General features: G+C 43.9%; 1 protein-coding gene across 1 annotated transcript in view; it reads left to right on the plus strand.

Moving 5' to 3' along the window:
* tsg101a (tumor susceptibility 101a) overlaps positions 1-14,693 on the plus strand; it is a 39,952-nt gene that overhangs the window by 10,733 nt on the left and 14,526 nt on the right. Inside the window, exons 3-5 of the mRNA XM_067993763.1 lie at positions 2,611-2,676; positions 3,812-3,975; positions 9,323-9,449. Of these exons, the coding sequence (XP_067849864.1) occupies positions 2,611-2,676; positions 3,812-3,975; positions 9,323-9,449 (357 nt within the window). The remainder of the gene's footprint in view (positions 1-2,610; positions 2,677-3,811; positions 3,976-9,322; positions 9,450-14,693) is intronic.

The following is a 14,693-nucleotide window of genomic DNA, read 5'->3' on the forward strand; positions in this document are numbered from 1 at the left end:
ATTGCCTTGGCAACGGGCAGTTGAAAAAACTGTCTGTAATCACCAAGCATTGTTCTGTGAATTATAAATGCGATTTCATTTCGAGGATTTCATTTCACATCGTTCACCTGACGAAGGGGGAAGCCTCCGAAAGCTTGTGAATTTAAAATAAAATTGCTGGACTATAACTTGGTGTTGTAAAATTGTTTACAATTGTCAACCCCAGTTCATCACCGGCATCTCCACATCACAACTTAGGTGACACAGTTCCCCAGCTGGACAGAGATTAGCACTTGCACTTTCAACAAAAATAATTTTTAAATAAAATTTCTTTGATTAGTTTTGTAGGAGTGGTGCTGCTTTGGGAGGGGGAATGGGAGACTCTTTTGAATGGAATGGGTGCTGTATAATCCCCCTCAATATGATTTTTTTATTTTGAAAAGGCCTAACATTCTAGGCCACGTAGGCAATGACAGCTTCCTTATTCCCAGAGTGTCCACAGTTTCCCACAATATTTCTAGACAATTGGACACAACTTTTAAAGAGAAGGGTTGAGAGAAGTGGGTGACATTGATATGTCAAAATACATAGGCTTGTTGGGTCTAAAGGTCTTTCTATTTCCCAAATATTCTTGTCCTAACTTCTACTCCTGAAACATTGGGCAGAGCTTTCTGAGGACCTGTCCGACCGGCGAGACTCATAAACAGCTGGTAACTTATCAGATAATCACACAATTGACGGTTTCTGATAAACTGCCTGCTGTGTGCGAGGTCCCACGGTGGCATGGGTTCTTGGAAAGTTCCATCGATGTGTCTTTTAAAAGTTCAGATGAGATAAAAGAGGAAGAAAGTGTTCCTTCGTAGGATCTACTCAGGATTTCAGTACAATGTACCAGTATTACTGAGTGACTGTCGGTTTTAGTGTACCGGTGTTGTTCACTCCCTGCCAGTGTTACAATGTACCGGTGTTGTTCACTCCCTGCCAGTGTTACAATGTACCGGCGTTCACTCCCTGTCGGTGTTACAATGTACCGGCGTTCACTCCCTGTCGGTGTTACAATGTACCGGCGTTCACTCCCTGTCGGTGTTACAATGTACCGGCGTTCACTCCCTGTCGGTGTTACAATGTACCGGCGTTCACTCCCTGTCGGTGTTACAATGTACCGGCGTTCACTCCCTGTCGGTGTTACAATGTACCGGCGTTCACTCCCTGTCGGTGTTACAATGTACCGGCGTTCACTCCCTGTCGGTGTTACAATGTACCGGCGTTCACTCCCTGTCGGTGTTACAATGTACCGGCGTTCACTCCCTGTCGGTGTTACAATGTACCGGCGTTCACTCCCTGTCGGTGTTACAATGTACCGGCGTTCACTCCCTGTCGGTGTTACAATGTACCGGCGTTCACTCCCTGTCGGTGTTACAATGTACCGGCGTTCACTCCCTGTCGGTGTTGCAGTGTACTGGTGTTACTCATTGGTTATGTGAAAAAGCTCTTTCATATTATGTGCTGGGTCCAAAGAGTGATGCTACTTCCTGAATCTACACTGTAGTTGTGCTGCTGGTCTCCGTCTGAACCAGTGGCAAATGTGTTTGGCACGAGCGGACGACAATGGTAATTTGGCCACTGCACGTGCACAGTGTGTGTGTCGTTACGTCATCCAGGCCTCTTTGACGGTCACACTGCACTCAGTGCAGCTCTTTTACTGGTCAGAGTTCGAGTAACAGTGACGGGGAAACTGGTGTTCCTGGACACCGATCTAACTAAGCTGGCAGTTTGATTTCATCTGGCCGCCGGCTATGGGAGATCCGGGCTACGTGAGCCAGCAGCCAAAGATCAGTATAAAAGCAGTTGCTGTGTACTGAATGTTGCTGTTTACAATGTACTGCTATTATTCAGGGGCCATCATCTTTCCCACCTCTCTAAATTGCCCTACTGAATTCTGTATTCCTTCAGGTGCTTTGGCTAATTTTTCTACCAGTGACTTCAATCTATCTGCAAGTCACTTAAATACCAGATTTATTGTTGCTTGGATCCTTTTTATTAAATGCCAGTTTGTCTAGCAGTATGTGCAAATGCTGCCGAGGAAGTCCTGTCCATTATACTGTGCCTACTGAGAAAAGTTGCACTGAGAGTTCTCAACTTTTTATTTTCTGGTGGAATCTGACACACTCTTCCTCTCCTCCTCCTCCTCCCCCCCCCCCCCCCCCCCCCCCAAAAGTTGCAGACTATTACGGACCCATGTCAGTGGCAGCTGTCCATTACCTCACCCAAATGCCCATTGTTCGTTTGTGAACCCAGACAGTGAGCATTGCAAGTTGTTTGACTGTAGGGGTATCACAGCTGCCTTCGGTGCCCATTCGAGTGGGAGTCATTGGGTAGCAATCATGAGTGAGAACTTTTGAAAATGTTTTATATAATCCCACCCTCCCCCTTTTCCACCCCTTTCTCCCCAGTCCAGAGGTGCTGCACCAGTTGCAGAATTTTTACTGCTCTCCATGCTGCAACCTCTTAGTGCGGCACTAGGTGGAGTGTTTAACTGTTAAACACGCCACCTAGTGCACCTAGCTAAATGTTTCCACTGATCTTTGTGGTTGAATGTAACTGATTTTTTTTTTCCCTGTCTGATTTCAGTGTTTAACAATGGTTCATCTCAGGAGCTGATGAGTCTCACCGGGACTATCCCAGTCAGCTACCGAGGTAAGGAATGAGTGATGAAAAAGTCCCAAATTGGATGTAAGGTATGGTTTGCAGGAGTGTTGCAATGTAAGAGCCTGTTGGGTGGGGACAGTGCAGATGGGCTATCGGTGAGGGAATTTGTGACAACAAAGGCAAGCTTGATGTGGGGAGTGTAACTCAGGAAGGCTTTGGGAATGTCTGAAAGGAGTGACTGGGAGACTTAGTGAGAACTTGGGTGTGTGCAGCATGTCTAATATTTTAATCTAAACCAGTGCAACTTTTAGAAAGTCTGTTTTTCCCCAGTTGAACTCTGTTGCTGTCTGACCTCTAAGTAGCTTACACGTCTGCTCTGATGAGAGAGTTGCTCATGTAAATGTTTCTGCCGTTACCATTTCCAGATTATAGCCATCAATTGTGTGTAAAATACACATTCCCCCTCCCTTGTGTGGTGGATGGTGCAGTCCTTTTCACTCTCCTGCTTGTTCTCCAGTAAAGTTTGGTAATCTGAGGGAGGCGGGGTGGTGTTTGCGTTGCTCATTATTTACTAATTTATGTGCATTAAAATGAAATAGGAAGGGAAGTTTTGGAGGAGTAAATAATTTTATATTAAATACATTCAAAATATCATTTTACATTACCAAGAAGACTCCATGTTGGTAGTCTGCTCCAATGATATCACTGAAGGGGAGAGTTCCATGCATCCCAGAGCAACACATTGATTGCAATGGCAGGGCCCTGACTTCAAAACAACCTGAAAGCTAATTTGGAGCCACCCTACCTTGGAAAATCATGTTACTGAACAGGTGTGCTCCATGATTGGCCTGCAGCTGTTTTCCAGGAGTTTTCTTTCAGGGGAGGGGTGAATAGGGGAGGCTCCAGACCGGCTTTCAGGTAGGTCCGAAGTCGCAGCCTTTGCTGATCATTGGGGACGTCACCAGCCTGGCCCAGCAGCAAGGAGACCAACATGTCAGTTCTTGGGACTGAGTGAGAAATTTGATTCTTGTCTTTATAGTGAGAAAAAAAAAATAACTTTAAGTGTTGGACTACTTGGAATAAATAATGATCCCTCCAGACTTATCCCTTTTAAATGAGCGGTCACTTTTTTGGAAGCTGTGTGGCTTTCAGTTTCAATCTTTTTTTTCCCCTATATTTGCAGGAACTATGTATAATATCCCTGTGTGTCTCTGGTTACTGGACACTTACCCTTACAACCCTCCAATCTGCTTTGTAAAACCCACCAGCACCATGATGATTAAAACGGGAAAACACGTTGATGCCAATGGGAAGATCTACCTTCCTTACCTGCATGAGTGGAAACACGTGAGTATCATAGGGACCGTATTGTTTAAAACAACCTCTACCTCCATGTCCCAGAGGAGAGGCAAATACTAGCATCTGTATACTGGGGAAGAGGTGGGTATTGGCAGCCATTGTCTCCAGGGAGATGCATATACTGGCAGCCTAGGCACTTTGGGGTGCGGGGGAAGGAGTTGGATAGTGGCAGACTGAGCACTTCTTGCAAAGGGCTATTGGATAGTGGCAGGCTGTGCACTCCCAGGAAGTGGCTGTTGGATAATGGCAGGCTGGGCACTTTTCTCTACATGAAGCATGAGAGAGTTGAGAGCGAGAAGAAGCCATTTGACCCATTAAAGCTTGGCCCTGTTCTGTTCTGTTCTAACTCTCCCATTGTCCCAATGCATTTTGAATGCATCCGAAGTGTATAGAGCCAAAATTCCTGATGCCCCGGAGGTGCAGCAAGATTGAACTTCAGGCTGCCACTGTTGACCCTGTCCCAAATTCTGAGGGCGAGGTTATTTACATAGTTGGGGTAGCTGGCCAACGCCTCCAGAGAGGCAGCAGAAGCGCTCGGCCTGATGAGATGACTGAAGTCGGAGCTGCACTCTGCCACTCCAACGAGGGACCCCAGGGCCCTGAAGGACTAAGGAGAAAAGGTCCCAAAATTTTTGCCTGCTCCTCTCTTGAGGGATCAATTAACTTTTTTACTGGCAATCTTGGGGCCTGCTTAAGGCTCAGTTGGGCCAGTAAAGTGGCATACCAGACGGAATTCCTGGTGCAGTCCAGGAATGCCCCTGGATGCTCCCGTAATGCTAGCTGCTAATGTTGGAGGGGGGTGTGGTGGCTGGGCAGATCAGAATTTTCCTAAATGGGGCGGAAACCTGGTGGATCCAAGTGCTGCCTCAAATTCCTGCCTGCCCGCAGGCGATTTGAGCTGTTACCCACTGCAGGAATTTCAGGCCTTTACCATCCTTCAGTTTGTTCTTATGTTTTATTTAAATTTATTTTCCACTATTTTGTACTTTTTGTCCCTGCCACAGCACTAAAACAGCGCTAACCAAAGTCATAAATGCCATCCTCTGTGATTGTAACCGCGATACGTTATCCCTCCGTGACTGCTCTACAGCCTTTGACACATTTGACCTTGCCACTCTACTCCAACACCTCTCCTCTGTTGTCCAGCTCAGGGGAATTGCCCTTGCTTGGTTCCACTCTTGCCTATCCAATCGTAGCCAGAGCCTCTCCAGTAATTGCTCATAGAATCTTAGAGTGAACTAGTCTGTTCGCAGTCTCTGCATCCGATTTAACCTCAAGCTGAGCTTCCGACCCAATATCCTCTCCATCACAAAGACTGCTTACTTTCACCTCGGTAACATCACCCTTCTCCGTCCCCATCTCAGCCCATTTGCCCTTGAAATCTTCATCCGTGTCTTTGTCACCTCCAGACTCGATTATTCTAATACTCTCTTGGCCGACTTCCCATCCTCTACCCTCTGTAAACTCCAGTTCGTGTAAAACTCTGCTCCCTGCACCAAGTCCCGCTTACCACCTCTCCCTGCTGACCTACTTTGGCTCCCGGTCCCCCAAAATTTAAAAATTCTCATCCTCGTGTTTAATTCCCTTCGTAGCCTCACCCTTCCCTATCTCTGTAACCTCTTCCAGCCCTACAACCCTCACCCTTGCCCCCCCCCCCCCCGAACACTCTCTTCCTCTGACTCTGGCCTTTTGTGCATCCCCCTTCCTTTCGCCCCACCATTAGCGGTTGTTCCTTCAGCGCTCTAGTCTCCACAGTCTGGAATTTCCTCCCTAAGACCCTCCACTTCTCCACCTCCTTCTCCTCCTTTAAGACCTTCCTTAAAAACCCACCTCTTTGCCCAAGCTTTTGGTCCATATTAAAAGAAGTTAGGGAGGAGATAACAGAGGCGTTATTATACATATATAATAATTCACTAGAGAAGGGAAAAGTTCTAGAGGACTGGCGGGCAGCTAATATTATTCCTATGTTTAAGAAGGGAGATAGAACAAGTTCAGGGAACTATAGACCAGTTAGCTTAACGTCAGTGGTAGAAAAGATAATAGAATCTTTACTCAAAGATGTAATAGAAAGACATCTAGAAAATGAAAATATAATAAGGAGCAATCAGCCTGGATTTCAGAAGGGAAAGTCATGCTTGACCAACCTTATTGAATTCTTTAAAGAAGTAACAGAGTAGACAAGGGTAATGCAGTAGATGTAATATATTTGGATTTACAAACAGCCTTCGATAAGGTATCGCACTGTAGACTCATGACTAAAGTCAGAGCATGTGGAGTCAAGAGGACAGGCAGCAGAATGGATAGCAAGCTGGCTACAAAACAGAAAACAGAAAGTAGGGGTTCAGGGTAGTTTCTCAGACTGGCAAAAGGTGGGAAGTGGTGTTCCTCAGGAATCGGTGCTTGGACCACTTTTCACAATTTGCTTTACTTATTTGGAGTCGGGAATCGGAAGTACAATTTCAAAATTTGAGGACGACAGTAAATTAGGGGGTGTAGTTAATACAAAGGAAGAATGCGTTAAAATGTAAGAATGGGCATGTAATTGGCAAATGTATTTCAATATAGGTGAGTGTAAGGTGGTACATTTTGGTAGGAAGAATAAGGAGGCCACATATTGCTTGGATAATAGTCTAAACAGGATAGAGGAGCAAAGGGACCTGGGGTTACAGATACACATCACTAAAAGTAGCAATACAGGTTAATAAGGCCATTTAAAAAAAGGCAAATCAAGCATTAGGGTTCATTTCTGGAGGGATAGAATTGAAAAGCAAAGACGTAATGTTAAATTTGTATAAAACCTTGGTTAGACCACACTTAGAGTATTGTGTACAGTTCTGGTCTCCGTATTATAAAAAGGATGTAGAGGCATTGGAGAGGGTGCAAAAAAGATTCACAAGGATGATGCCAGAACTGAGAGGATACAGCACAGAAGGAGGCCATTCGGCCCATTGAGCCCATGCCAGCTCTTCGTAAGACCGATCCATTTAGTCCCATTCCCCTGCACTTTCCCCGTAGCCCTGCACATTTTTTCCCTTCAAGTATTTATCCAATTCCTTTTTGAAAGCCACAATTGAATCTGCGTCCACCACCCTTTCAGGCAGTGCATTCCAGATCATAACTACTGTCTGGATAAAAAAGTTTTTCCTCATGTCTCCTTTGGTTTTTTTGCCAATCACCTTAAATCTGTGTCTTCTGGTTCTCGACCCTTCCGCCAATGGGAACAGTTTCTCTTTATTTACTTTATCTAAACCCTTTATGATTTTGAACACTTCTATCAAATCTCCTCTTAACCTTCTCTGCTCTAAGGAGAACAACCTGACCTTCTCCATTCTATCCACATAACTGAAGTCCCTCATCCCTGGAACCATTCGAGTAAATTTTTTCTGCATCCTCTCTAAGGCCTTCACGTCCTTCCTAAAGTGCAGTGCCCAGAATTGGACACAATATTCCAGCTTATCAGGCTGGGGCTCTTTTCTCTAGAAACGAGAAGGCTGAGGGGTGACCTGATAGGTCTTTAAGATAATAGGGTTTGATTGGGTAGACGTAGAGAAAATGTTTCCACTTGTGGAGGAGTCCAAAACTAGAGGTTGTAAATATAAAATAATCACTAATAAATCCAATAGGGAATTCAGGCGTAATTTCTTTACCCAAAGAGTGGTTAGAATGTGGAATGTGTTACCACAAGGAGTAGTTGAGGCAAATAACACAGATGCATTTAAAGGAAAGCTAGATATAAGAACATAAGAAATAGGAGCAGGAGTAGGCCAATCGGCCCCTCGAGCCTGCTCCGCCATTCAATAAGATCATGGCTGATCTGATCCTAACCTCAAATCTAAATTCATGTCCAATTTCCTGACCGCTCCCCGTAACCCCTAATTCCCTTTACTTCTAGGAAACTGTCTATTTCTGTTTTAAATTTATTTAATGATGTAGCTTCCACAGCTTCCTGGGGCAGCAAATTCCACAGACCGACTACCCTCTGAGTGAAGAAGTTTCTCCTCATCTCAGTTTTGAAAGAGCAGCCCCTTATTCTAAGATTATGCCCCCTCGTTCTAGTTTCACCCATCCTTGGGAACATCCTTACCGCATCCACCCGATCAAGCCCCTTCACAATCTTATATGTTTCAATAAGATCGCCTCTCATTCTTCTGAACTCCAATGAGTAGAGTCCCAATCTACTCAACCTCTCCTCATACGTCCGCCCCCTCATCCCCGGGATTAACCGAGTGAACCTTCTTTGTACTGCCTCGAGAGCAAGTATGTCTTTTCTTAAGTATGGACACCAAAACTGTATGCAGTATTCCAGGTGCGGTCTCACCAATACCCTATATAACTGCAGCAATACCTCCCTGTTTTTATATTCTATCCCCCGAGCAATAAAAGCCAACATTCCGTTGGCCTTCTTGCTCACCTGCTGCACCTGCATACTAACTTTTTGATTTTCTTGCACTAGGACCCCCAGATCCCTTTGTACTGCATATGGGGGAGAGAGGAATAGAAGGGTATCCTGATAGGGTTAGATGAAGGAGGGAGGAGGCTCATGTGGAGCATAAACGCCAGCATAGACCTGTTGGGCCAACTGGCCTGTTTCTGTGCTGTAGTTTTGATGTAACACCTCTCCTAATATCTCCTTGTTTGGCTCGGTGTCTGCTTTTGTTTGATTACCCCTCTGTGAAGCATTTTTCCTCATAAAAGGTGCTATATAAATGCAGGCTGACGTTCATGTGACCCCTGGCTCTGCTCTCCTGTCCTATTTTAAATATTCAGGATTTACCTTTCACATGCTTCTAAAGAGGATCCTCTTCGTTTCTGGACTGTAATGTTTGAGGGTTTTTGCCCCTAATCTTTGCTCTCCTCGATCAGACCCCTTACATTTGGACATTCTTGTTGCTCTTCTCTGCCCCTCTCCAATGCTTCACATCATTTGAGTACTGTGTACCGTACTGGTCTGCATGCTACAAAATGACAGCCTGAATAGTGTATTGCACAGCCTCCGCATAACCTCGGTAAACTTCTACTCTACTGTGCTGGCTGTATATAGAAGCATTTATCAGTTTATTTAAATTGCCGTACTACATTGGACATTGAACACGATTGCTTGCAGCTCCCCTTGAGTCTCCCTGTACTAATTGTATTCCATTCATTTTATACTGTATTGCACTTTGTTGTTTCCATTTGTTGGCATTGTTTTCATCTGTCACATTTGTATAAATGATGCAAATCTTTGGTGGCATCCTCAATTCCTTTAGCTCACATTGTGCCCCATTGTGGAAGTGAGATGTTTAAACAAAAATTTTTTAATGAAGGTATTTGTGTATTTTCTTTCCTCCTTCAGCCACATTCTGACCTGTATGGGCTGATTCAAGTGATGATAGTCATGTTTGGGGAGGAGCCTCCAGTCTTTTCGAGGCCAGCTGCACCTCCAACATTTCCACAGTACCAAGCCACAGGACCTCCAACCAGTAAGTAGCTTTCTGAGAAAGACTGTGTGTGATTAAAACTGCATGTAGGGTAGATTAAATTTTATTCTTTTGAATCCATGAACATGTAAGACTGTCTCTTGGTAGCTTCTGACCTATTTCTTTTGCTTCATTTTCCTCCCCTCCTGTTGTGAGAGTTCAATAACTCATGTTGAGGTGCATATCCATAGTTGAGCTCCAAGACCGTGCCTAAATGGTCATTCTTGATGTGAAAGCCTAGGCAGTAAGTATTAGCGGGCTAATTGACAACGAAACCTAATCCTGTCTGTACCCACTAAATCAACATGCCCCTTTTTCGTCGAGGCCAGTGGACAGCTATCAGCAGAAGAAAGCTTCAGTGATTGACTCCTCCCTAACCCATGAACACTGAAGCCAATATTGGCAATAGTGCTGCTTCGGCTGAGATCAGCTAACTTAATACCAATGAGGAGTAGCACCTGGACCTTTTTGGTCTGGATGGCTCAGTTACACACTGGCTTTACATGTCTCGGATTGCACGTGTTACCCTTTGAAGACTTTGGTTCTCAGTTTTACTACAGAGCTATAAACTGCTAGTAATTTTTAGCTCTGGCTTACACTGCACCTTTTATTATCAGCTGAATATATGGAAAAATCCCAGGGGAGAGTGGGTCCTGGAAAATCCTGTGCTTTTAAAAGATATTGAGATAGAATTTCCGTGAGAGTTCTTCAATCTCCCTCTTATGCTGTTTCTCCAGGGTTTCTGACTATCTTCCACTGAAGTACAGTGGGACATCAGGAGAAGCCCTATAATTACTGACTCTTATATCTTCAGCTCTGCAAACCTCCTCCTGCGATGCTTCCTCGGTTGCTGTTTCCTGTCAGGATCCATCACATTTGGGGTTCCCCCACAGATGAAAGTGGTTCTGAAGGTGGTTTATATTCGCTTTTTTAGTGTTCTAGTCTGTGCCTACCTATACTGCAGTGATTCGTTGTTGGGTGCTGGGCTTTGTTGTGCAAACAGAGACTCGATCGCAGAAGAGCTCCAGACGAATCCTTAATCTTTTACCTTAGCTCCACGCCAAGGCACCATTTGGGGTTTACCATTTAATTTATGCCTATGCGTTAATGATGCCTGAATTTTGCTCACCAAACTGATCTAGGTCAACCAATTCAGATTATATTAGTGTTTACACTGCTAACCTCCCATCAGGATCTGCTCAGGTGCTGAGTGAATGAATTTTTCTTGCCAATTATCAAGAAGTCATCAGACAACAAAGTCAAACACTTGCTTATTAACCTCAGAATCATAGTTAGCAGCCCTCAAGTACATAGTATGCAAATAATTTGTAGATGGTGTTAATTTACAATAAATAATGGATTACAAAGACAGTTCAGTTTTCACATTAGAACAGCGTGCAGCCACTCAGAAGGTAATGTTTAAGGGCATTGTTTATCCAATACCTACAAAGGTAGTTCAGTTATGTCATATTAATTCAGCATTAACTGCTTGCTTAGGAACATAGGAATGCTGATAAATTTATAGTTGAGATCAGTGTCTGGGATTGATTTAAGATTAGACTCCTTAGATAGCTGACAAGTTAACAGTATTAGATAGCCAGTCTAATAAATAGATTAAAATTTATATGCTTGTAGATAGCAATGTTTCCAGAACTTATACGACTTTGTGCTTACGAGCTTGTGTGGACGAACTGGTTGCCTCGCTTTCCTCTGGGAGGATGATCTTAGCCTTCTGTGATCAGAGTGTTAATCTTCCATCTGTAGAGATGCTATTAGTTCCTCCGTTCCTGGATATATTCCATGTTGGTACTGTAACTGTTTTAAATCTCACTTTCCTTGATCTCGGGGGAAAACGTACACATCTAAGTGACACATGCATCTAGCTGCTTTATCTGTATAATCTTAACTTCTGTAACATTTCTCTCTTCCCTGTTGGAGTTGCATTTTCAATTTTGCAGAGACGCCCTTCTACGTGTACTAGACAAAGTACTCCTACACCGACTATTACAAAGACTACTTCAAGAACTACTAAAAGAACTAGAAATAAATTAAGAACTGTAAGACTGAAGACTGTAGTGTCAAAAACACTATCGTATATAACCTTAATTTCCATAGAAACCTCCTCTATTCTATTGACTGGTCTGAGTGACACATACATAGAATTACATAGAATGTACAGCACAGAAACAGGCTGTGCAAGTGGAAACATCTTCTCCAAGTCTACCCTATCAAACCCTTTCAAAATTTTAAAGACCTCTATCAGGTCACCCCACAGTCTTTTTTCTAGAGAAAACAATCCCAGCCTGTTCAATCTTTCCTGATAGTATAACCTCGCAGTTCTGGTATCATCCTAGTAAATCTTTTTTGTTCCTTCTCCAGTGCCTCTATCTTTTTTATATCTTGTTATGGAGACCAGAACTGTTCACGGTACTCCAAGTGTGGTCTAACCAGGGTTCTATACAAGTTTAAAATAACTTTCCTGCCTTTCAATTCTATTCCTCTAGAAATGAATCCCATTGCTTTGTTTGCTTTTTTAATGTCCTTATTAACCTGCGTCACTACTTTTAGTGATTTGTGTATCTGTACCTCCAGATCCCTCTGCTCCTCTACCCCATTTAGACTCTTATTTTCCATGCAGTATGTGGCCTCCTTATTCTTCCTACCAAAATGTACCACCTCATACTTATCTATATTGAAATTAATTTGCCAAGTACATGCCCATTCTGCAAGTTTGATGTCTTCCTGTGTTTTGTCGCAGTCTTCCTCAGTATTAACTATGCGCCCCCCCCCCCAATTTGGGGTTGTCCGCAAATTTTGAAATTGTACTTCCGATTCCCGACTCCAAATTGATTATGTAAATAGTGAAGACCAATGGTCCCAGCACCGATCCTTTGTTAGAAGAGTTCAGCCCTTCTGGTGTCAGTCACCTCACATAGCTCTGTTGGTACCCTTGATGACCTTCAAATCAATGAAGCAGCAGCACCTACATATGCCAAGTCACTTGTTTACTCCCTGGCTTTTCAGGCCTTTGCTGAAAAGAAGTCCCTCATAGGCCCAGATAAAGCAGGATATCTTTAGGTCCACCTAACGAGCCGCCTCCAGCCCTGTGGGTCTTGATAGGTTGTCTTCTGTCCCTGGTAAGGAATGTTTTGTTTGTATAAGTATTCATGGCTTAATTAGCATTAGCCCTTTCCTAACATTCGGTCTGACTACTGACTCCATTTTGAGGACACATTTTAATGCAATTTTTGGGGCAGTTCTCCTACAATGAGTCATCTGGTGTCTGCTGGCTGACCAAGTTGCTGCTGTTCTAGTTTCAGGTTTGAGATCAGTGGCAGGTGAGGGCTGCAAGGTTGTGGTCCTTTGAGTGAATGGTTATGTGGGCTGCAGTTGTAGTCCCAGAGTCTGAGCTCTGGATGTAACTACTTGTGGAGTGGCAGTTGGTCAGGTTTCTGGTCAGGTTGTTTCAGAGAACAGTCTTCACAGTGGTCTGAATCTGTTGGGATATCTGTTTTTCCTTTGCGTGTTGTCTGGGGGCTTGTTTAGTTGCTGTCACTGTTGAGCTGGGGAAAATGGAATAGAAGACCTTTAACTTCCCGATTGTCCATGTTTGGATTGGGATTGGTGTTGGGGTGCTCATTCGATCACTACATCCACTTGGTTAAAGTCTGGTAGGGTTGTTTGGGTGATGGGGACTGTTACTCGGCTGACCACTGTTTTCTTGACTGAAGATTCTGATTGTGCTGCTTCTCTCCTGTTGTCAAGACTATCCAGTTTCTGCGTGACCATTTGGTCCATGCCATGCCTGTGTTCCAGCCTGAGTAGGCAGTCTTTGATTGCATTGCTTCATGCCTCTGTCGTTTCTGTATGGTTCTCCATTTGCCATTTCTGTACATATGGCAGGCAGTCATCACTGCTGTAAATTATCTGGTCTCGGCAAACATTGCTGCAAAGCCCCAGTGGGCTGAGTCCGGGCGTTAGTGCTTCCCTTTGAGTGCTAGGTGGAATGCTCCGGCGAGGGCAGAGTGGGTCTTGTGGACCTGTACCTATGCTTTCTGCCAGCCCTGGAGGCAGTCAGATGAGGTGGTCCTGCACTCCCATTCAGCTGTGTCAGCTGCTTGGCTTACGTTGTGTTGTGTTGTGCTGTGCTGGGGTTGGTGGGTCTTTGCTGATTTCTGAAGTCCCTGTTATGTTGGTAGATGTTTTGGTGCTCTTTGTGGGAGGCCCTGATCCTGAATTTTGCAGGGGTAAGGGAGAACTCCGCTGGATTTTGTTTGCAGCTTCTTGGATAGACGCAGTTAGGGTGGTGGAGCCGGGTCAACATGTACTCACTGTTGCTCGGATCACACCAGAACTCCACTTACATTCCTTTTTAAAAAAAAAGGAATGTAATTTGAGAATGAGGTCCAACTTACAACAGGGCAGGAATGACATAATAAAAGCCGAGGACGACAAAGGGTTGCTAGGTTCAGTGAAGCTTTTTTTAAAATCAAGGCTGATCTTTGAACATTGTGCAAGAGCAACACAGGGTGCAGATTAGTGAGGATATGTTGGGTTCACAAAACAGACTACTGATATGATCCCTTGGTTGCTTATTTACCAGCACAGAACTTATTGCCTATTTATTTTATTGACCTTTTCTTCCCCAATACCTTTCTCATGTTTATGGCTAGACTACAGTTCCCTAACTAGATTGAGTCTCTGTTCCCTGCTGGGTGTGGATTGTGTTGTCATGATAACGATTAACCTTGTAAATCCCTTACTGACGATATGTGGGATGTCCACTGTGTTCTCTCGTCACCTCAGAAGGCTGAAAATGGCACCTTTCTAGGCAACTGTGCATAGGCTAAAACTACAGTTGAGATTTATTTCTAGATAAAAATTATACACAAAAGCAGAAAGGTAGATTAAATAACAACAGTACAATAATTAAACTTCCATTTCACAGAAAGTAGGTTGACTGTACCGAAAAAGTGTCTTGCAGCTCTTCATAGTACTTTTGAACCAATCAGCTGAGTTCCTTTGAATGACTTTATTTGCAGATCTTCCAAACAAATGCAATGGACAAATATTTCTTGGAAAAGGAGTAGCTATTTGATCCCTACTGGTTACATTATGTTCCTGAATTACGTGAGCGTCTCTTCCATAGAGTCGCATTGTGTTTCTGCACCTGGTGCAGCTCGATCAAAATCAAAACTATCTGAAATATCATTATCCAATTCTTGTCGCCATAAAACCCTTTTGAAT

This window comes from Heptranchias perlo, chromosome 12 (genome assembly GCF_035084215.1).
Source record: "Heptranchias perlo isolate sHepPer1 chromosome 12, sHepPer1.hap1, whole genome shotgun sequence".
Classification (NCBI taxonomy): domain Eukaryota; kingdom Metazoa; phylum Chordata; class Chondrichthyes; order Hexanchiformes; family Hexanchidae; genus Heptranchias; species Heptranchias perlo.